This window comes from Arachis hypogaea, chromosome 9 (genome assembly GCF_003086295.3).
Source record: "Arachis hypogaea cultivar Tifrunner chromosome 9, arahy.Tifrunner.gnm2.J5K5, whole genome shotgun sequence".
NCBI classification, from domain to species: domain Eukaryota; kingdom Viridiplantae; phylum Streptophyta; class Magnoliopsida; order Fabales; family Fabaceae; genus Arachis; species Arachis hypogaea.
Genome location: NC_092044.1, coordinates 8,013,843 through 8,038,096, shown reverse-complemented (window position 1 = coordinate 8,038,096; position 24,254 = coordinate 8,013,843). Strand labels below are relative to the sequence as shown.

Sequence of the window (24,254 nt, the reverse complement as noted above, 5' to 3'; positions counted from 1 at the left end):
CCAGTTCATAGCTCGACTGCCGCGGGAGGTGCGTCTAGTTCGATACTTGCGGTCAGACCGTATTTTTCGCCGGTAGGATCCCCTACATTCGCGGCTGATTTAGACCGAATGGAGGTTGTTAGTTCTGCACAGTTGGATAATGCAAGAGTCTTTGAGCAGGCTTACGTGTGGGCACCGGTGATGGCCAGTTACCTTATATTCAAGGATTTGGTGAACCTGATCGAGTAGAGAATGCATTGTGTGACTATGACTCTGACCAGGAGCCTGTTGATATCATCGGGGACAACGACGATGACACAGGTGCCAATCCACATGCGCAGCATGGGCCTTTAAGTTCTGCTTCTCAGCAGTACCCTCCACACTTCTCCACACTAAACTTGGAGGCTCTGGGTCAACAGGAGGACGGTGGTAACACAGTCGGGGGCTCTACTACAGAATTTCAGATTGGGCAATCTTTCCAGAATAAAGATGAGGCTGTGCTGAGTGTGAAGGACTATAGCATTCGACGAGGTGTTGAGTACAGAGTCATCGAATCAGATCATCTGAAGTATCATGAAAAATGCAAGCAATATCGACCCATATGATTGAATGAAGCTGATTCTCCCAATGCTGATGCCACTCCTGATAATACGTGGAGAACCATCGGTCTCCACCCCTGCCATCCTTCGCATGTAGCCAATCTATGTTCAGAGCTGGCTGAGGGAGATGCTGAACACCGCCGAACTGCGGGAGAACCCTATCGACCTGATGCCACTCAATCGCAGCAAAATATATCAGGCTAGTGATGGCCATCCATAGCCTACGGTGCTCGTCAACTAGTATCTCTAGATGAATAACAACAGCAATCTCGGCAGAAGAATAAGGCTCCCACACAAACTGTAATGAAACAGTAAGGGTTTCGTCAGACCATGACACTTAACATAAACCAGTGCAACTAGGAGCAATAACTAAATGACTCACATCGTGGACACGCAATCGATCCAACGATAGGCGTGCAGACACTAATCTTTGATTCCCTGCATCGTTCCTCAACAGATATATAGCCCACCTACAATTTTCATTCAGATGATGTCATATCAAATAAGAACACATGATGTTGAACAATTTATGAACCAAAAATAATAAACCGTACCTGGAAGCAAGAGGAAACCCGAATCCATCAAACCCACTGGGCCTCAAAGTGGGAAACCTCCAGAAAATCCAAGACTGTAGAAGCTGTAGTGGCCCAGCCAAGTTAACAACGTTTCTGTTTGTCCCACGACAAAGACATCTATACAACCAGGCCAGTGCAGCCGAGCCCCAGCTATATCTGCCCAGGTCGTCCAACGATGCCAAATAAGGCAACCAGCGAAGGTGGACCTGGTTTGTATTCTTGTCCGCAAACAGCTGAGAGGACAACAGCATCAGAATATAAGCACGAGCGTATATACGCACGGTCTCATAACTAGCATCTGCTGGGAGAACCCGGAACCTCTCATGGAATCATGTGTAGCACACTGTCATCTGCTTTACTTTACTTTGTGGAGGTAACTCCCCAAACAACTCACGGAATCACACCCATGCTGGTCTACCGTGCTCCATCAAATTCTCAAACTCAGTCAGGCACTCACTAACGGGCTTACCATCGATCGGCAAATCCAGCTGATATGCCACATCTTGCAAAGTAATAGTGCACTCACCAAAGGGCATATGGAAGGTGTGGGTCTCAGGACGCCACCGCTCAATAAATGCGCTAAGGGGAGGTTCATCAACCCAGAACCACTGACTGTTCAGCCTAGCTAAATGATACAAGCCCGCGGTCTCCAGATAGGGTATAATCCGGTCGTGTAAGGGCATATTCTGTTGTCTCCTAACTCCGGTAATAACCTTAGTAGGCTACAAAATGTGAGTAACAAAATCCCTCAAACATATGACCATTGCTAATAACATCAAACATAATTTATAAAAAATTAATAGAAGCCTCACATTAGTTTTGTTGATTCCCTAATTATAGCAATAACAATTACGAACCAAAATGGAATAATAACAACACCAACAGAAAGAACTCTACTAACAATAACCGTAATTATAATACTGAGCGCTCCCAATACTAGCAAAAAATAAGAGTAACAATAATAACTACCATTGTCATAAAAGTAACAACAATAATAATAGTAACAATGAAACTACTAATACTATGCACTCATAATAACAATAAAAATAAAATCTAAAAAAATAATTTTACTAACAATAACCATAATAATATCAATATTTATATAAATAATAATAATAAGAATATTAATAATAATAATAATAACTAACCGCTTTGTCGATGTATCCAGCCACGTGAGCGACGTCATTTAGTCGGTACAAACGATCCTCATCCTCCATACTCCACCACTCAAACCTCTTTAAAACCTTAAAAGCTTTCCCCAAATTCTCTAAAACCAAGAATCCTCAAAATTTTGTTTGTGACACAAATGATCTGTGAGGAGTTTCAGCGGATTATGTATTTATAGCCCTTAATACGTAAACCGTGGGAAACTGCAACGTTTTATGTTAATTGCACCCTCTTCATAAACTGTGGTAGCCAGCCACGGTTTATGCCTTGCTTTCTCCTTTTGTAATCCGTTGGAACCTGCCACGGTTTACACACAAAATCCCATCATTCATAATCCGTTGGTAACAGCAACGGTTTATGTTGAAATGAAAAATCGTGGTTGCTTGTCACAGATTACATAGAAAGTTGAAAATGCACATACAAATAACTTGTTTCTGTTTTGTGTATTTGGATAAAGGTTTCATCAACTTTATTTATTTGGGTAAATTACCCTGTTTTTAGTACAAAGTGATTATTTAATATTTAATTAAGAAAAAAGATAAAGACCCAACTATAATAAGCCAACTCAAATCAATTTTTTTATTTTTAATTTTTGGAATTCTAAAAATTAGGATAATGGTTTTTTTTAACAAACTTATTTTTCAATTAATTCAAAATTCAAAATTATCCACAAAAATAAAATAGTCTTTTTAAAATGAGACCTCATTTTTTTTATCAATAATTTATAGTAGAAAATAAAATTTGAAAGCATTTCACTTCATATACAATTATACAAATCAAATTTAAAATTTTAAAAATACTCCATTAAAATTGTTCTTAGTTACACATATCATAAAATTATATATATCGTTAAAAAATAAAAACTTTTGAGCGAGGCAATTTAGTTGACTAGTGATTAATAAACAAAAAGAAAAAGGCAATTATTCAGCGTGAAAATTGTTAATAATCAAATTAGAGGTTTAGTAAAGCCACTGGAAAAAAGCAGACTTTTTATGTTTAACTAGAAAAAGAAATCAACAAGAAGGAAAAATTTTATTATGACAAAAAAAAAACGAACAAGCGGGAAAATCCCTCCGTTTTCACCCAAAAACTCAAAACCCCTCCAAAAACAAACTCGTCTATTCTCTTCTTCATTTTCATTTTCATTTCCCGCGCCTCTCTCTTTCTCTCTCTCTCGTCTTCACCTCGCAGACGCTACACGAAACAGATCCGAATCAACAATCCACCATGCTCACATCAGAACCCGATCCCATTCTCACCGAGAAATCATGGCATCTCTTTTCCCTTCTTCTTCAAATCGGCCACCCCGTCCACCCTCAACTTCTCGCCTCCTACTGCAAGCTCTTCCCCACGTGCCCCGACTTCGTCAGGCACGTGAGTTCACTCCCTCGCTCCCCGATCTTACTCAATGCTAATGGACTCGTTACTCCTTCTGCCGACGCCGTTAGCGCCATTGGAAGGTTCGTAACTGTTTCCATTGACCGCCGTTTTCTGTTTCGGAACATTCCAGAATGTTCCGGCTGGTCCAAGAAACGGAAGGTGGCTACTGATGTGGTTAAGTTTCCTGCTGCTAAGAGGAGGTTGTTTTTCACTTCTGCCGGAGGTATGAGATTTTTTATTTAATTGTTATAATTATTTGGAATTAGTGTTGTTTCAATTTGTTCTGATGTGTGTGTTGATGACTGCTTTTGATTTTGATGGTAGTGGTTGAAAGAGATCAGAGGAGATTAACAGTTGGCGATGGGGTTCTAGAAGTATCTTTGGAGGTATTCGCTTTTTTGCTTTGTGGATTTTTAGTTTATTGTTTGAAATTGTTGGTTTTCGGAATTAATTTTGATGTATGTAAAAACTTTTGTAATTTAATTATGTGTTTTAATTATGTACGCAAGTTCTTGACTTTATCAACAACTAGGTTCAAAATCACACACATAATGGCATATGATTTGGTTTGGTGGTAATATATTATAAATTCATAAGGAGTTTGTAGATTTTGTTAAGGGTTGTAGCTTGTTGCTTCTGAAAGATATGAGAAGAGAATAATGATAGTCAGAAATGATAAAATAAAACTGAGCAAAAGCTAGGATAGCTTCACTATTAGATTCATCGTTTGGTCTTGAGATTTTTCTGTTTTCGATACTAATTAGTTATTAAAAAAAAAAAGATTTCATTAATTGAATCTCGAGTTTATTAGCCTTTGGTTTGTTATTGTTCTATTGCAACTTTAGTATAATAAAAAATCTATACATATGTACTTGATGGTATAGTACTATAGTTAGTTGATTGCCAAGTTTAGCTCTGATCTCACTTTATTTGCAATATTATTTTTTTAAAATTCTGATGTTAGATAGAAAGGGAAAGAAAAAAAAAGGAATACAACAGCCATGAGATTGAAGTAATTATTATATGAGCATTAGATCTGTAAGATCTTTTATTTATCTATCATTGTATTCTATGCTGAATATAGTGACAAGCTTTGGGAGTTTACTTTTACATGCAGAGTTATGCGCATGATGCAAAGATTATGACGAGAAACAACTTCCCTGCACTGAAATTTGAATCAGCAAATATGGATATTGAGAGTGCTATTATCCCTTTGCGCATCATTGAAAATGGGGAGTGTTTTGATTGTCCAGCACCAAATTTTTTCGTGACTGGTAATGATACCAGCACAATCACATTCCGGGCAGAGGTTTCTGGTCCTGTAACTAAAGCTGGTGATAGCTTGTTTATAAATGGAAGTGAGTTAACTTGTCAGAAGGAAACAGGTAGAGATTCATTCATGCAATCTAATATCTCTGTCAACCATGTTAAGTCAACTGGTTTCCAAGATACCTTACTTTGCAATGAGACCCTTGTTGACATTGAATTGGGAAAGAAAATGGACTACTTTGATGCACCAGGGAGTGAATTGGCTGAGCAAAATAATATTGGTACTGCAGATGATATTCGTAAAACCAATACAAGCAAAGATCCAATAAGTGAATCGAAGAATGAAGATGAAGGCTTGCAAGTGGAAATTGATCCAAAGAAAGGGGTGATTGGTTTTGGCATGGAGAAAGAAAAGGAAGATGTATTTGAGATGGGCCATATTGCACTTGTTGCAGAAGAACTAAAAAATGGTGTGGAACCAGAAAACCATGTATCTTTGTTAAATTTGGACAACAAAGAGTGTACAGTGAGAAACATGGTGACTTCAACTCCAAAGCAGCTTCTAAAATCTCCTTCCATATCAAAGGAAGGACAGAGGAATGATTTGCAACCAAAGTTACAAGTCCTCACAGAGTCACTAGCCTGTAACATATCTAATAAAACTCCAGAAGATGTTGATCAATGTAGAAATGATCAGACTCAGAAATGTCTTCAGAAGTACAAGCGAAAGCAAAACCGCAAGGAGAACCTAGTAGAAACTATCTCCATTACTCCTAAGGTAATCTCCTTACCACCTATACCTTTGAATATCTTGTCCTTTTATAGTTACATGCTTGTTTTAGGATATGCTCTTTTAGTATTTTTGATTAGTTGCTTAAGATGTATAGTATATATGTTGGCATGACCCATTGTGGTTATCTTGCTAAATCAGGTGGAGAAAAAAGCACATCCATCTTTTGAAGCCTTTACAATAGAGGAAGAAGAAGGTTCAGGTACCAGTCATCAGCCTCTCCTGCATTTTTTTACTGATGATTCAAACCCATATCAGAATTGCATTGAAATTTCTTCTTTTTCCCATCCAGGTGGTTATGGCACTGTTTACCGCGCCCGCAGAAAGACTGATGGAAAAAAACTTGCAATAAAATGTAAATAGCACGTGTTCCACGCTAATTATGTGATGTGCAATGTGCATCTGTAATTATGATTGTTCTTTTAGAAAAATGATAAAGGAAAAGTTGTCTGTTTCTTGCATAATAGTAGCTGAAAGTGTGGCTTTTTTTTTTTCATGAAATCTAGTTCATACATATTCCATTCAATTTCCAATTTTTAGTGGAAAATGGAAAGTATTGTTTCAATGCAATCATTTTTGTTATTACTATGCACTGCATAATGGTTCTTAAGAAATTGATGCTATAATGCATGTGGTTTTACAGGTCCACATGATAATGCTCATAAAAACCATATACATAATGAGAGAATTATGCTTGAGCGTTTTGGGTAAGTATACGACATGATACTGTGTTATATTTAAGCTGCAATCCAAGCTGCTTTTTTCATTTTCTATTTTCATCATGCAGGGGTAAAAGCTTCATAATAAAGTTTGAAGGTTCTTTCAAAAGTGGCAGCAGTGACTGCTTTGTTTTGGAACATGTTGAGCATGACAGACCCGAGGTTAGTTGAACGTCTCATATCTTTTAAACATTCATATTAAATGAGTTTAACTCAGGACATGAATTTTCTGGTAAACCTTCTCAATTTTAAGTTGGTTAGCTCATGAGAAGACTCCTAACCTTCTTTGGACTTCAATTTTAGCAAAGCTAGTTTTTCCCTTCTTATCTTTGGTTTGGAAACATGCTGCAGATGAATTATATTTTATTGATTTCAAATTGATTTGATTATGACTTATTAGAATATTCCTAGTAACTTTAGGATTTGTGTTTGATGGATTTAACTAAGTTTCCCTTCTCATATGTAGGTTTTGAAAAGAGAAATTGATATAGTTCAGCTTCAGTGGTATGCATATTGCTTGTTCAGAGCCCTTGCCTGCTTACACAAGGAGGTGACTTCTTCCCCTTTTAATTTCAGAGTCTCATATGGATGAAGGATAGTATATGAAATTATTCTTAAATTTAAAATTCTAAATGTAGGGAGTTGTTCATCGAGATGTTAAACCTGGAAACTTCCTCTTTTCTCGAAAGCTAAGCAAGGGCTACCTCATTGATTTCAACCTTGCCATGGTGAGGTTACCTCTCTTGCTACTCTGTTTCTTATATGTGATTTGGGTGCAATCATTTTCTAAATATAATCTGATTATTTTTTGTTCGTTTTTTTTCAGGATTTAAAGCAGAAGTACAACAGTGGAAGTAAGCTTGCCATTCACTTAACTCTTATTCTTTAGACAAATGGGAGAACTGACTGAATCCATGACTGTTTTAAAATCGATTTTAAGTTGTCCTAACACAATTAGATTCCAGTTTGGCTGCTTGGTGATATGTATAAATATGCTAAGCATGTTCCCCCTAAAGCATATTTGTTTGCTTCAGTTATTTCTTGGTTACTTTTGCTAATTTTAACGACCAATTATGACATATGATCAGGTAAATCAAAACTAGGCCTCGATACATCAAACAATGTGCCTGTACCATCTGGCTCCCGCCCATTGGCCCATGAAAAGAACAATGGAGGAAGGAAGTCCATGACATTCAACAAAAGGGAATTGGCAGATTATAAGAAAAATTCTGAACTTATTAATAGGCATGCAAAGCAGAAAGCTTATGCTGGTTCTCCGAAAAACTGTGTTGGTAAGACTGGTGGAAATTTACTTAGAGCACAAGGAACAGAGGGCTCGGGTATAACCTCGGCAAAAGATGTTACAAGCACTCGGACTGCTTCTGCAGAAAGGCTCAGGGAGCCCCTGCCTACCCAAGGAAGAAAAGGGCTTATCAGTTTTCTGCATAATTCTGTGCAATCTGCACGCAATAGCTCCATTAAAGGTCCGTCTTCCCAAAGGAAAAGAGTAACTGCTCCTTCAGGCAAGGTAGATGGCAAGATGGTTTATCTTACACCAATGCCTTTACATTCATCTGTTGCCGCTGGGTTATTGAGAAGCAAAGGTGTGATTCTTATATCAACTTCTGAGAAATGGTATTACTGCCTTTTATTTACCAACTAATTATTTCCCTCAATTTCCAGGAGATGGAAAACTCAAAAGAGAAGGTTCATGTGTCGGTACTAAGGGATTCCGTGCTCCCGAGGTAAGGTCTTGCTGTCAATTCTGTTTCTATTCAGTATTCACTTATATCTCTCTCACTGACAGACTTAAAAAGGATATGGAAAGCCCCCTTAAAGAAGTTAATTTTTAAATGCAATTTTAGTGTTCTTTAAGTAATGGCGGTTTTGTCTCGGTATTTCTAATTCAAGATGTTTCTGCAGGTTTTGCTTAAGTCTCAGTTTCAGGGACCAAAGGTTGATATTTGGTCAGCTGGAGTTACTTTGCTTTACATGGTGATTGGGAAGACTCCTTTCACTGGCGATCCAGAACAGTAAATATCAGCTGCAAAATTCATTTCGATGTTTGATCTGTCTTTATCTCTCTGCTGATCAAATTGTTGTTGCAGGAATATAAAAGACATTGTTAAATTACGGGGCAGTGAAGAGCTTTGGGAAGTTGCAAAGCTACATGACCGTGAAATATCTTTTCCAATGGTAATTCTTATTTGAAAAATTCTGCGTATAAGCTGCAAAGAATCCGTACAGAAATTAAAATTTTCAATTTCTTTTCTAATTAGTATAAGGAATAATTATCAATGAAATACTTTCTCTCTAGAATTCAAGCACTAGTTCATATTACCATTAAAAAAAATAAAGGCAGTACCTAGGGTCGACTATATGGATCTGAAGATGTCATTATGCAGTATCTATGGATTGGAATACAAGAAAGTCTTACGTCGGCTGTTGTAGGCCTAACACAATTCTATGTAGATCCAAAGACGCCATTGCGTCGCAGACATGCATAGGGATGATTTAATTGTATTGGCTTTTGGATAATGTTTAGAGATGTCGGCTGGCTGCTTAATTTGTATCTTTTTTTTTTCCCCTAAAATCATGATTTTTTGCCGTGGCTGTCTTTATAGCTCTAGTCACTTACAAAGTGTAACAAACACATCTCTTAATTTTCAAAGAAACAAAAGAAAAGATGAATACAATATGTATAGTTAATATTTGTCTACTGTCTATAAGTAATGTTTGTTAATGTTCATTGGATTTCAGGAGTTACTAGATGAACGGTACTTGCAAGCATGGGACATAGAAAAGTGGTGCAAGGTCAACACCAGGAGACCCGAGTTAGAAATACCCAAATCATTGTTTGATCTAATAGATAAGTGTCTGACAGTGAATCCAAGAAATAGGATCGGTGTTGAAGAAGCTCTAAGGCATGAGTTCTTTGCCTCATGCAATGAGACTATGAGAAAGGGAAGGATGATAAGAAGAGGTATCAGCTCAGATACTGCAGCTTCAAGCTCATTATGAGATCAGTTTCATAAAACTGAGTATTCTTCTTGGTAGCAACCAGTGTTATAATTAGTTGTTACAGTATTTCTTTGACCTCTTTTCTTCTTTCTGTATACCTCAGAATGTATATATGACTAACTAAGGGACAATTGAGTTCATGTTAACTTGAGGGGAAGATAAATGTAAGAATCTAGTGTATCCACATTTTTTGTTGTAATTTTCTTATTTTATGTAAAATTCTTTCTAAAACCTTTTTACAATAGATACCGTCTTACTGAAACAATGTTTCTCTTTAGCATTGGTTCAAACTTGCTATAATTTTTCAAGCAAGCTCTATATATTCTTTTTTCAATTTACACCGAGACGCATCATTTTTTTTAATTCAACAATTGTGTTATTGTAATTTCATGAAAAAAGAATTATCAAATAACCTTATCAGTTGGATGATTGAATGGAAAAAAGAAAGAAATCAAGAAAAATTTTGAGTTATTTGAAGAATATTTAGTTCTACTAATTTTTTAAAAAGTCAGTAAAATTTAAATTGTTTATTTTATTACCCATTATTAGTTCTGTTAACTACTATTACATGACTAACTGAAAGATGATACATGCATGCTATTTTGAACATTATTACAAGTGATTTTGGTATAGCTTCAGATGTTAGTATTTCTCATACTAGCCAATTTACAAAGCCTCTAATCCTTGGTTAAAACCTGTTCCTAGTCCCGGCTAGATACTGCTATGTTCGCACGGTGGTCCAAGGCGAAGCAGTGGTATCCTTCTGTTCATTACGAATGAGGCGCGACTTACTCATGGCGTGGTGGATTAGTCCATCTTCTTTTTACCTCCGATTTCCATCTCACCTCTTTGAGTTTTCCATCCAGGCCATAGTCTCTTTCCATCACAAGGTTGATTCCTTCATCGGAGTACCAACCAACTCCGATGCAAAGAATCCCGTCCTTGTCAATGTCGACGTAGCAAGTTACACCCCCAGGAAGCCATAGCATGGTAACATCTTGCATGTCAATCTGCTCCTCCTCGCCAAAGTAGTTGCTCTCGGGGAGGCTCCGCTTCTTTAAGGTTTCAGTACAAAGGTACACATATGGGGCACCGTTTCTCTCTTCAACCTCAGTTTCCTCGCCGTACACTGGAGTGGCACTAACCTCAAACACTTTCCATGACCCCATAAGCTCTGATGGCTTGGTTCGCTTTCTTTGAGAAAACGGCTCCACATCAAACTCCATATCACTGTTTCAAACAGCAACATGCATAAGTTATTTTCTTGAACAGCAACTTGACATTAAAAACATGCATCCGATGGAGATCCATGCCAAGTTGCATTTCTTATCTTTTTTACTATAGGGAGCTAATAAGTGCTCTTACCTCTTAGAATACTAGCTAACGTTTTCATTGTTGGTAAATTTTTTAAGAGTAAAACCCCCCTTTTTGGCCCCTATTATTTTTCAATTTAGACAACGCGCACCTTAACAATTGGAAAATGACAATCCGTCCCTTATCATTCCTTTCCATTAGACGCATGAGCCCTTCCGTGAGAATTTTCGGCAAAGGATGACGGAAAATGCTTATGTGTGACGTAACTTGTATGACTTGGTCTTCCTCAGTCCTACGTGAATGATAATAATTTAATTGAGACTGTTTAGCTCCTACATAATCATCAAAACGATGTCCCAATCAAATGGTTATCATCACTCTGCAATGTCGTTTTGATGACTGTATAGGTGATAAACAGTCCCGATCAAATGGTTATCATCCTATAGGAAAGGTGAAGGCCAAATTATACAAGCTAACGTCTCACACGTAAGCATTTTTTGCTATTTTTTGCCAGAGATTCTTATAGAAGGGTCATGCCTCTGACGAAAAGGAAAGATACGGGGGCAGATTGTCATTTTTCAATCGTCAAAGTGCAGGTTGTCTAAATTGAGAAAGGACAGGAGTCAGAAAGGGGTTTCACTCATTTTTTAAACATCCAATACAATAAATGCATGGGAAACCAAAAATATTTATTCTTCTAGGACTGAAAAGACAAATTACACTCAAAAGATCATATCGGGAACAAAAATGCCCACGAAAGAACTAAAATTTTTACCGACATACTCAAGACTAGCACTGTTAGATACGTCCACTCAAATGTTGAACTTTAGTTACTGACGCTTGGGTGGATGTGTCCAACAAAGCAACTCTTTCGGGTATATTACGGACAAGGGTATTTTTTTCCCCAAAGTGATCTATATTTTGATAGTAATTTAGTTCATTCGAGAAGCAATGCTTCATAATCACAAATGTAATTAAAGCAAGAAAAAAAATATACCTGTGGTGTTTGATAGAAGCAGGACTGACCCATTCCTCTTCATACACAGCAACTCTCATTATCTGTATGTCCGAACCGCCATTGTTGAATTCTATAGTATGGACGATACGGATCCTTTTATGGCAGCCTTTAACCAAGCACTGAAAAAGAACATAAATGAAAATATCTAACTCTAACTGGTAAAATATTAACTGATCATATATCGACTTCTTTTCATAAAATCCATGATCAAAGGAACACTGGTTTAATAGTTTTAGGTATTTTACACAGTCGTGCAATCACATTCGTTCTTTTGGATAACCATTCACGTGATCAACGTGAAAGATAGTTATTTTTTACTGATGTGGCATTACATAATTGGATGCACATGTAAAATTACTTTACACTAATAGTGCATCAAAATTAAATTCTATTATATATAAGAACCTTACATTTAAAACAAGCAGTGCTGAATATCAAACTCACAAGTTATCACAACTGCAGCAATAACATTAAGATGCACTTTGTAAACTCGAACAAAAACCATAAATGGATGATCCATGTATGAACACCAGAAGACGTTATATAAATATGACATTCACCAATGTGCATGCCAAGCTTACTTGTTCAAACTTGAAAGTCGGTGTCAGATAGTACTTTGTCGCATCATCTTCGCCCACCGGGATATCTACAGGTCCCCTAGAATAAGATCCATCCTGCAATTTTCAAATCACAATTAGTAGTGAGTAGTAGTGTGTGCAAATAGGGGGTTGTTACTTGTTAACCTTCTCCGTGTCTTTTTGGCGAAATAGAAAGATAGCAGCAGCAACCACAAGGGCAGAGGGGGTTTGACAGAAATACTCCCTGTTATTTACTACATAACTTACTTTTACGGGTCATCCTTATGACGATGAACACTTGCAACAAATTATCGCATCTCTGCCAGTAAACCTTAAAAGTAATCATCAGATACTAAAGGGAGAAATCTTACTTCAAAGTAAACAAGGCCAGGTTCAGAGCCCATGACATCTTCTTCCATCACATCACTTCGTTCAAAGTCAAAGGACTCAAATGCAGGCAAAATATGATTTTTGGAATTTCCACCAACACTATGCTTCCTAATTGTTTGCACGTTACCAGCATCCAATCCTTCTTTAGCTTCAGTACTGCCTTCAAGTTGCTGTGGTATTTCACCGTAAGGATTCAAAGTCACCCAATTAACCTTTCTCTGGATTTGAGATGTATGTTCGCCAGAAGGAGATGGCATAGCCTCTATATGGGAAAGAGTATAGCAGTCGTATAGATTTTCATTCTTGTTACCTATTTCAATAGGCTCCATTTCAGCAGTGATGGGAGAAAACACGGCACCTACACCCTTCCAAATTCCGCTGAGACTGCTAGCAAATGTGTTCCAAATCGGTTTTATTACTGGTTCCTGAAAGAATGTTCAAAGTTAATATGATCTTAATGGAACTTGAGCTAGAAAAAATGTGCAAAGTTTAAACAGTGATATCAATAAAATCTAGATATAAAGTGAGTAACAGAAAGTTACAATAAGATGGAAGAGAATTGATTTCAAAAAATGTCCACCCAATATTCAAGAATTTGAGACTTGAACTTATCCACATAAAGAAAAGATTGAATTACCTTAATAACATCATCATCAATGGTATTACCTTAAGCACATTTGATCATCAGTACCATTCATCACAGAAAATTATATTACAATTGATTCACTCGGAAGAGACATAACTTTATTTGGTCCCCCCCGGGCCCAAAGGTTGAATTTCTAATCATCACTAATAAATTCATACCATGTGGTCATCCTCTCCAATCAAACATTCAAAATATATGAATAACAAAGAGAGTAGAGAAAATTGAATAATCCATCCCCCATTGATATTCACAGGAAGAATATCAGCCACTCTAAACCAGTAAATGCACTTAGCACTTAGCAGGCAGAGGCATATACTTGTAATTATATGCAATAACTTACTTGGTTCAACTAATCCCATTATTCTTAAACAGAAACTCAGCATAACAAAAATTCACAGTAAATTCCATTTTCATCCACAACGCTGTACTAAAGCTAAATTACCCTTATATTGGTTCCCTTCTTTGGCCAAAGCAAAAAGATAATAACCTTGCATCAACAATAACAAACCAAGCCTTATCCCACAAACAAAGCTTTCAGCAACATACATAAATCAGACAACATTTATCCTAAAAGATAACATTTCTTCATCAAAGTTCCAATTTTGAAAGAGACCCAGTTGTGGAGAACACGCAGCATCTTATCATAAACCATGTCTATATTCAAAAGATAACATCTTTGCATCAAAGTTACAATTTTGAAAGAGACCCAATTGAGGGCACACCTGAGTCTGAAGAACAGTCTCAACCTCCACCAACATAGCACCGGTAACAATGACCCTTCCACCCTTGTGCCTCTTTCTCTTCACCATTCTCCTCCCTCTGTTCCTCCTTCCTCTACTATTACCCTTTTCTCTCTCAGTAGCCACCTTTGCAAGTTCATTATCAACACTCCACACGTTCTCCTTGTTGCCCCTCACCTATATGTTGCAGCACCAATAAGAATACGAGTATTGAATATGATACTAAAGAGGAAATATAACAATTTGATGAAGAAATGGCCTTACCCTAACACCACCATCCTTGGGGACACCCTTGTTGTTATGGGGCTTTTGGGATTGGGCTATGATGCCCCTTTTGGAGCATGGGGATGATTTGGGGAAGGTGGGGTACAATGAGTTGTGGGATGAAGAAAGGGAGTGGTTGAAGCCAAGGTGATGATTGTAATTGTTAGTGTGAGTGAAGGTGTTTGTGAGATAGAGAGATGGGGATTGCATGTTTCTTTCCGTTGCCTCCAAAAGTGAGAATCAATGAATGAGTTCGGAGGAGCTGAGGTAGTAAAATGCAGCAACAATGGAATGGAATATGTGTGCTGCTGCTTTCTTTTTTTTTTTTTTTGTGAATTGTCATTGAATAAAATATTATTTAGTTCATTAGTTCATTTAAATAGGAGTTTAAAATTCTGTTTTAACCGTACAATAATTTATTAGGATTAATAGTTAAATTAGCTTTTAAAAAATAAGACATTTTTTAAATTTGTTGGTCTTATAAAGATTATGAATTAATTATATCTATTCTTCAATTACTCTACTCACAGTTTTTGTCAACGATTGATAATGTAAAATGTTAATTAATAGCATTCATGACACATAACATGTTCAATTGGACGTTAACTAAATATATTTAAGAAAATCTATCAATTTAATCACTAGATCATATTGGGAATAAGATTTTTGTAATTAGAAAAAATGACTAAATTAATAATTTTTTATAAATATATTTGGTCAATATCTAATTAGACATAATTAAGTATTATATATGTTATCAATTAATGTTTTACAGTAACAATCTTTAAAAAAATTGTTAATGGAGTGACTGAAGAACAAATATGATTAATTCGTAATTTTTAAAGAACCAATTTGATTAAAAAATTTTAAAAATAAATTTAAAAAATATCTTATCTCTTAAGAACTAATTTAACTATTAACCCTTTATTGACCCGTGATTAATAATAAAAATATAAAATATTAAATAAAATTCAAATATACAACAAATTAATTTTTAATTTGTTAAACTAAAAAATACCGTAAAATTTTTTTTCTGCCTATTATTTTGTTACTTGGGTAGAATTTAACACTTTACTTTATCATGTCAAATGACATGAAAAATAATCATTTGAAAAAATTTAATTTTAATATATTATTAATACAAAATAATTTTATACTCATATTTAGTTATGTAATATTATATAACTAAAAATAATTATTTTTTAATATTAATTATATAAATAATTATAAAAAATTATAATTATGCAACTATATAAAATATTTTATATCGGGTACATCAAAATTAAACCCTCCACTAAAAATAAGTGGAACAATTTGACTGAAGCGCATAATTTGAGTTTTTTAATTTTGATATAGAAGTAGGGATCGGGTATAATAGGGTTATGGGGGTTCTGGGTGTATCACCGAATTGCGATGGCTGGTGAACTGAAATCGGACGGACCGAATTGTGACACGGAAATTAGACAGTCTGATTTCAATAATCGAACGGTATGCTAATCGGTGGGTCCGATTTGCGTCGCACTGCCACATGGCGAGTATGCACCGCAGTCCCGCGTTGACTCCATTCCAAGAAAGCGAGTGTATTAGCTTCCCTTCTGCTTTTCCTTTCACTTTTACTCTCATCTTTCTCTCTTTGTTCCCCAACTCCATCATCTCTTTTCCTCTCTGATCCCTAACCCCACCACCATTGTTGGACCACCAAAAACACAAAAAAGATTGGAAATAATGCCAAAATAAAAAAATATTAAAGATATAAATCAACCAGAATTTTATATTGTTAATTATTTTAGACATTCTAATTATATAAGTTTATATTTTTTAATATTTTGATTTAGTAAATAAATAATAATAGTGATAAAATTTTATTATTTTTAATAGCAATATATATTATTATAGCACTAAGTAGAGATTAATTATATATATATATATATATATATATATGTATGATATGGTTACTGTTAGGTGTTAGATATAGAGATTGAAGTAGAATTAATTAGTTAGTGTGTATCCTTCTAAAGCCTGTACAAATAGTTAATAATATGTATGTAATGTTAGATTTTATATTTGATTTGGGTTTAAATTCATGATTATTATTGATTAATATGTTGTAAATGAAGTGAATCAATGAATGAATGAGATCTGTAAATAAATTTAAAATTTATTATTATTTTTTTTAAATCAATGCACACCTATTCACACACAAATCGAACTGTTCGATTTGTTTTTCTTTTTCTTAATAATAAATTGGACGGTTCGATTTCATCCCCCACTAAACTCTAACATTATGCTATCCGTATAAATCACCCACAATCTCCATAACGTAGGTTACTCACAATTGGAAATCATATAAAAAAAAAAGAGGCCGCATAATTTTGGGGGTCTTGCTAGTGCTCTAAGAACGCAATTTAATAATATCAAAAAAATATTTTCCCAAATGTTATTAAAGAGATCTTATGTCAAAAAAATATATTATTATATTTTTAAACGTACCCTAGGATACAAAATAGTAAATTACATGTATTTATTATTTTATTATCCATAAACATGTTTGATCGAGAGTTTAAGACTACGTTCGGACTTAAAAACCAAATGTAACTAGAATGAAAATCCAAATGGATAACTTAAAGGAATTCTAGCTCTAATATTTTGGTTTCTAATGAAATTTTATTTTTAAAAATCTTCAAAAGTTATTCTATTAAAATGAATTGATCTTTTTTATTTCTTTTAATTAAAATTTTAATATATGTGTCAAACAAATAAATCCCTAACAAGTTTTGTTTTCAAACAATTAAATAAAAAATACCCACAAAATAAATTAATTCCTTTTAAAACGATAAAAAAATCAAGCTGTCGAACAAAAATATATTTTAAAAATTTATAGAGAATAAAATTTATCAGATCAAAATGTCCAATCAAAAATTTTTTTATAGACTAATTTAGATATTTATTCTAATTATTTTGCATCTCTGGAAAAGGTCGATTTTGCAAAATTATTGCAAATTCCACGTAATGAAATCCGCGGTAATTAACTCGAGCCATTGTAAAATTAAAAGCAGACTGATGAAAACTCGTTAATAATAATTTCATCCAAATTTTAGAATGTTGATGTACACTCATTAACCAGAAATGATAAGCCTGCAAATTTTCGGACATAACAAAATTCCTCTTACAATGACATGTTTTTGTACACGAGAGAGAATTAAGATTTAACAAGATTAATTGAAACACCAAAAGGAGAACTCATCGTTTCTCATCATCAAATAAGGAAACGTTGATATTTCATGTGTTAACTAATATTTAGAAGTTGTAGTAACTACTAATCAAGATAAAATTCCATGACAAAAAAAATCAGGATAAAATTCGAGTAAAGGTGGAAAAATCGGAAATAAATATGGAAGATGCAACCTCATAATAAACGGCTCATAACTCAAAAGCACTATAATAATCCACAGGAAGAAAAAGTAAACTAGTTTGATGCTTGATTTTTTTTTCAGACTATAATATAACAGAAATGACACAACTATGGCTTGACAAACAAACCAGTACCATAATAAACAAAGTCCCAACAATGGGATAATAAACAAAACCAGTAGCAACTCTGGGATCAAATTAAGGCACTACTTTTATGATCAACCTGAGAGTTTATAAATTTACTCATAGATCCAAGAGTGGAGGCTGCTTTGCCAGTTAGCAGGGCCCTCAGGGAACCACAATGCGATTTCCTTGGTGGCACTCTCAACAGAGTCGCTTCCGTGGATCACATTCCTGCACACAATGTTAACATTAGATGCCATAAACTTCAACTTCAAAACAAATGTTCAAACCTTATAATAACCACTTATGTACATAATTAAAATAGGAACAATGATCAAATTCATTTATATAATGTAGAGTGCCACAGCCTTACTAGTCAAGGTTATCAAACTCTTGAGTTTACTAATAAAATTTTACCGGTAAAGTCAAAGTTTGGGTTTAGCTTTACGATACTAATTCACCACCAGACTTGGTTTGATTACTTTGTTGTAATACGTTGAAGATAATCTTAATTGGAAAAAACACTTAATCATGTCACAGGTGAATCTTCACCATCGTCTCTTGGGACCTATTCTAAGGACCACCTTATCAATGTTAAAATTCTACAACTGACATGGTCTAATACTCCAATCAGAAAGAATCCACAGACATAGACCACTACAACCTTTAACTTAAGTGCATCTGATTTTATGATCAATTTGAACAATTATTTCAAAAACAAGATTATCCATTAACTATTTTACTTGTCAACCTGAAATTTACTTAACAGACCTAAGATCAAGATCTATGAAAAGCACATACGAAACCATGCAGTTAGATAGAGGTGAGTTAAGTAAATAGTTACCTTCCAATGTCAATGGCGAAGTCACCACGGATAGTTCCAGGCTCAGATGCCAAGGGGTTTGTTGCTCCAATCAACTTTCGGCCAGTAGCGACAACACCTTTGCCCTCCCAGACCATGGCAACAACAGGACCAGAGATAATGTATTCGACCAATCCATTAAAGAAAGGCTTTGCAGACAAGTCAGAATAGTGCCTCTCGGCAAAAGGGCGGTCGACGGTGATGAGCTTCAAACCTGAGCCCAAGTCAGAGAAACACTCATCAACCTCAATTCCCAATTAAACAAGTGATAACTATTGTGCCTACTACATCTTCATCACTAGCATAAGTTACATGCAAACTCAGTGACACACTGTTGAACCAAAATTTGTGATACGCGATCATGTCATTGGGAAAGTATTTAAATATAATATTTCAATTTTCAATAAGGCTAAAAGTTTGTGGAGTTTCTAAGCTAAATTTTTAGCACGTATGTTAAGTAAGTAGTAACAAAAAAAAAAAGAAATTACCTTTCAAGTAAAATCCCTTCTTCTCAAATCTGCTAATAATCTCTCCAACCTGAAACAGAAAATAATTTTCTTTCAAATATTATAAGGGGAAAAAGAACATCATTGACCTATTTTACAAAATAGCTGCCTTCATCAACCTAATTATTTGAAAAAGACAAACTTACAAAAACCAACAAGGAATATTCATTTAAAATTTGCATAGAAGTTTACACTTAAAATCATAATTCACCACAAGCAAAGTTCAAATTGCAGGAATAACAGAATAAACTAAAAAGAGGAATATGGAGGAAAGAAACATACCAAGCCTCTTTGAACACCATCGGGCTTAATCATGATAAAGGTTTGTTCTGCCATGATGCTTTCTCTTTCTCTCTCTTTGAGATGCTTTCAGTAGTGACTGTGAGAGAGTGTATGATACAAGATAGAACGAGCGTTCGAGGAAAAATGAGTATTTATATAAGGCTAGAGATATACGATGAACCCTAACCCTAATTTCACAATGCGAATATTCGCTCCTGCGGTCACAATTAAGGAATCATTTTTCTCCTCTTTTCGGGTTATTTTGTCCTTTTCCCCCCTCTTTTTAAACATTTATTGGCGGATTTTTTTGTTATGGAAGTAAAAGTGGTAATATACTTTAACATGATAATTTTTGGTATTTTTTAAAATTGTGGAAGTACACAAATCCCTAGTACCGATTTCTGTACTTAAAATTTTTTAATTTTTTTTTTAACACAAATCCTTTGGACTAATTTGTGTACCAACACAAATTCCTGGCACCAATTTGTGTACCTACACAAATCCCTGACACCGATTTGTGTACCTCTCACAAATTCCTAGCACCGATTTCTACTTTTCTAGTTAAACAATCCCACATTTAAGTATAACACCCCAACAATCCACATTTAAGAAAAACACCATTACCACTCCAATATTAAAAATAAAAAATTCACATTTATTATCCCGCTCCTAAAGATGTAAAATATAAATTAGGGTTAATAGTAAAATCAATTTTTAAAATATGAGATATTTTTTAAATCTGTTAATTATATTTGTTTTTTAATTTATTTTATTAATAATTTTTGTCAACAATTAATAATAATTAAATTTTTTATTAAAATTTATTAATTTAATCTATTTTTTAATTATATAAAATCATCTTCTCTATATGATTTAGTAACTAAATTAATAAATTTTTATAAATATATTTAGTTAAAATCTAATTGAACATGTTAGGTGTCATCTATAATATAAATTAACATTTCATATTATTAATTATTGATGAAAATTATTATTAGAATAGCTGAAGAATAAATATGATTAATTCGTAATAAGACCAGTTTAATTAATAAAATTTTTCAAAAATAAATTTAAAAAACACTCCATCTTTCGTGACTAATTCGAGTATTAACCATGAAAATAACATAATACAGATGAATGATTTAATTAATAAAATTCATAATATATAATTAAATATTTACATAAATTTTCCTTTTATACAGATATAATAATATATAAAATTATTATTATTAATTTATATATTTAATATTAATACACTAACAATATAAATTTTTGTACTCAATGATTATTAAACCTTTTTTATGAATGAACATTTATGCAGTATATTTAAAAAGTTATTATTCTTATTGAGATGTCAATATAAAATTGGATACATATAAAACTTTTTATATTGTATTAAAATTAAATACTAGATGTATTCTTGTAAAATAATAAAGCTCAAGCTTTGATTATTATAAAATAAAATGAATTATATGTTCAGGGCAAGTACGTAATACTATTATGAATTTTTGTTTCTTCAAAATTATTTTGATGTGAGTGATTATAAAACAATAGGGCAAAAGGATAAAAGAAATTATTTTTTAAAAAAATTGAAAATTCTTATAAAATAATGAAGAGTTGGGAAACGTGAAAAAAAAAATTAAATAATGCCCCATCATCATAAACATTTGCAACCCCATCCTCTCTACCCATTGTTTGTGCCCCATATCACCATATGCTCTGTTCCAATTACTCCTCTTCCTAGGGCTTCATGGTGTGGGTGGCCTACTAATGCTAAGATTAGGGTTTTGAACTAAAAGTTGCTATATATGCTATATATATTCTTTTAAGAGTAAAATGACAAATAAATCCCTCAAAATTTACATTTTATAAAGAACAAAAATACTAATAAATATGCTATATATATTCTTTTAAGAGTAAAATGACAAATAAACCCCTCAAAATTTATATTTCATAAAGAACAAAAATACTAATAAAATTTTCTAGCAAATGTGAACACTCTACCTTTAAATTAGTCTCTATGACTATGACAGAAAATCTTAAATAACTTTATTAGTATCTTTTTTTTTTAGAGACTAATCTATCTAAAATGTAGTTCCATAAGGATTTATTTGTCACTTTAATCCTATTTTAATAATATAGGTATACCAATCAGGCCTCAATTCGTTTAGGTTCCGCGACCGAACCCGTCATCCAATCCAAACTCATCGAGTAAAACTTGATTACCAGTAAGCGATTAATCGGATCGATTTGATTTTGATTAGGTTATTCGAAACTGCTTACACCCCTACAAATATTGCTCTTCAAAAGCATCCCGGTATGAATGACCTTTCATGAAAACATCCTCTTCAAATGAATCTCCCCCCATAACATCCTTATCAGATACCTCCACCAGTTTGTGCCGAATTTGCTTATCAATCAAAGCAATTTGAAACAAAAACCACTTCATTATTTGTTATAGAATTAATTGTGTAATCAAAAGCATACAAAATCTATAGAATTTTGGACCTCTTCAGATTCTTATACAAAAGGATGACAATAGCTTGAATGCTAGACTACAACTTAACTAGAAGTGATTTCAAACAACTCAGTTTAAGGGTTTAAATATGACTTCATGATGGCCTACTTGACTAGAGTGTCTAAAGGGTTGGAGAAGCTAAGTATTGGCAAACACTGGGGTGATGTGGTTAATCTAAATAGTTAATCTCCAGTGGAGTAAGAGTATAGTACTATATAATTGTTTATTTAGCAATTATCCAATACTCTCTCACTCTTGTCCTGTAGGTGGCAATGGAAGTTGTACTATGAAGCTTATATTTATCAAGTTTGCAAGTATGTGTTTCTATCCTTGAAAGCATCGATTAAAATCCAACTTATTAAAGCATGAGAAAAATTTAAAATGTTCATAGGGTTAAAGGGAAGGGTGGGTGCTTTATCATTGAGTTGAAATTTTAAACTTGGCTAGTAATCTAATGAAGTAGTCATCTAAAGTTTGAGCACAATAATGGTTGTTGTAACAGGCTCTGTCGGCATGGAATAATCACAGGTGCTAAAAGTACAAGTGAATTGCTCTAAATTTGAGAACTAAAAATTCCTTGACCAGAGATTAATTACCAGTGTACGGAATTATGGATGGTATTAATGACACCATTTATAACATACTAACAGGCATGGCAAATATGTCAAGAAATTTCTCATTATAAAAGGAATAAAGGATAGATTAAAACTAATTTCATGAATACCAGGAAATCCAATCATGTAAAATAAAACAAGCCATATGGGGTTCTCTATTGAGTAATTGTCTCTACTCCCGAATGTATAGGGAATGCATATTCCCTCCTTCACTAACCAAGCTTAAATAAATAATAGAGTGTGGGGTTGAATTTACAGGAATAACGATATAATCATATCACATCACAAGAAAGAGCGGTTCAAAACACCATGCTCAAAAAGTATGAAACAAAATTCTAGACTAAGCCCCATTCAAAACCAGAGGTCAGGGAATTCCACAATCATTTCCTTGCTAAAAGCTTTCAGTGATGTCAAAAATAGGTCAGCATGGTTATAAACTTCATAAGATACATATTTCAAAGGAAACTGAAAATTCTCACTGCAATTATTTATCAACGGCAATTCATCCTAGTCTCTTGGATAATGAAGTCTCCTACAAAGGAAACCTAAAATCCTCACTGCAATGACAAATCAATGGCAATGCAGGGCATGGTAGTCTCTTCAATCAACAGCCAAATAAATTTTAAAATAATTCCTATCCTTTTTTTCAGACATTGAGATAATTAACTTCCAAAGGAGCTTCGGAATTTATCAAACAGATCATGTGCAATATTTCTCATTCAAAAACAAGAGCAATTTATCAAATGGATCATGTGCAATATTTTATATTCAAAAGTAGAAGCAATTTATCAAACAGGTCATGTGCAATATTTCTCATTCAAAACTAGAAGCAATTTATCAAACAGATCACGTGCACCAAAATATTCGGCAATGTCGACAGTCATGCGAGATCAAGATTTTCCGAGATGAAGGTAAGCCAGATGCAAGGCAGGGCCGTCGGTGCATAACGCCGCGGCGGCGGTGGTGGAACCGGCGACCACGTCGGAATAATTAGGAGGTTTACTGAAATCAAAATTAAACTGAAAAAAAAGAAAGAATTAAGTCCAAAAATAAATAAAAAAGGAAAGATTAGGGGAGGCTAACGTGATTTTAGAGCCACTCCTCGCCTATATTTCTCAGCAAATGCAGCATTTTAGAGAGAGAATCTGAGAATGAGAAAGAAAAAGAGAGAGGGTCCGTGTTTTGTAGAGAGGAGGAGCGAAACGGTCAAAGTGGAGCTCCCCAAGCGCCGGTCTTCTGCAAATTTCTAGTCAAGTTTGTTTTGTTGACTATTATAAATTTGTGGAAACTTAAGTGCACCGTTACATAAAAATTTAGTTAATTGTCAAATTATTTAACTGTTTTTAACTATTAATTTTAGATGAAATTCATTATATTTAAATTTTTACTTTATAAATTTATAATTATAGTATTTATAAAAATTAGACTAAAATTAAGTCATATTTTTTTATTATTAAACAATACTTTTTAAAAAATATTACTTAACAAA

General features: G+C 34.1%; 4 protein-coding genes across 4 annotated transcripts; 1 reads left to right on the top strand and 3 right to left on the bottom strand.

Moving 5' to 3' along the window:
* Nucleotides 1–525: 525 nt before the first annotated feature.
* On the bottom strand, nt 526–2,370 carry LOC112708809 (serine/threonine-protein phosphatase 7 long form homolog). Its single transcript, XM_025760742.1, has 5 exons — nt 2,302–2,370; nt 1,558–1,875; nt 1,133–1,386; nt 961–1,048; nt 526–876 (listed from the first exon to the last, which is right to left on the bottom strand). The coding sequence occupies exons 1-5, from the start codon at nt 2,368–2,370 to the stop codon at nt 526–528; spliced, it is 1,080 nt and encodes a 359-aa protein (XP_025616527.1).
* Nucleotides 2,371–3,403: 1,033 nt separating this feature from the next.
* On the top strand, nt 3,404–9,776 carry LOC112710226 (uncharacterized). Its single transcript, XM_025762382.3, has 15 exons — nt 3,404–3,923; nt 4,025–4,086; nt 4,818–5,747; nt 5,901–5,961; nt 6,052–6,114; nt 6,403–6,466; nt 6,547–6,640; nt 6,945–7,028; nt 7,117–7,206; nt 7,305–7,332; nt 7,567–8,082; nt 8,162–8,223; nt 8,402–8,511; nt 8,587–8,674; nt 9,239–9,776. Exons 1-15 carry the CDS (start codon nt 3,548–3,550, stop codon nt 9,497–9,499), a joined length of 2,889 nt encoding a protein of 962 aa, XP_025618167.1. The 5' UTR covers nt 3,404–3,547; the 3' UTR covers nt 9,500–9,776.
* Nucleotides 9,777–10,011: 235 nt separating this feature from the next.
* LOC112710225 (uncharacterized) lies at nt 10,012–14,804 on the bottom strand. Its single transcript, XM_025762381.2, has 6 exons — nt 14,450–14,804; nt 14,168–14,362; nt 12,781–13,224; nt 12,413–12,505; nt 11,811–11,950; nt 10,012–10,729 (listed from the first exon to the last, which is right to left on the bottom strand). The coding sequence occupies exons 1-6, from the start codon at nt 14,657–14,659 to the stop codon at nt 10,288–10,290; spliced, it is 1,524 nt and encodes a 507-aa protein (XP_025618166.1). The 5' UTR covers nt 14,660–14,804; the 3' UTR covers nt 10,012–10,287.
* Nucleotides 14,805–17,858: 3,054 nt separating this feature from the next.
* LOC112710223 (nucleoside diphosphate kinase 1) lies at nt 17,859–24,010 on the bottom strand. The gene is made up of 4 exons (XM_025762380.2): nt 19,634–24,010; nt 19,334–19,382; nt 18,828–19,059; nt 17,859–18,214 (listed from the first exon to the last, which is right to left on the bottom strand). Exons 1-4 carry the CDS (start codon nt 19,685–19,687, stop codon nt 18,100–18,102), a joined length of 450 nt encoding a protein of 149 aa, XP_025618165.1. The 5' UTR covers nt 19,688–24,010; the 3' UTR covers nt 17,859–18,099.
* Nucleotides 24,011–24,254: the final 244 nt, after the last annotated feature.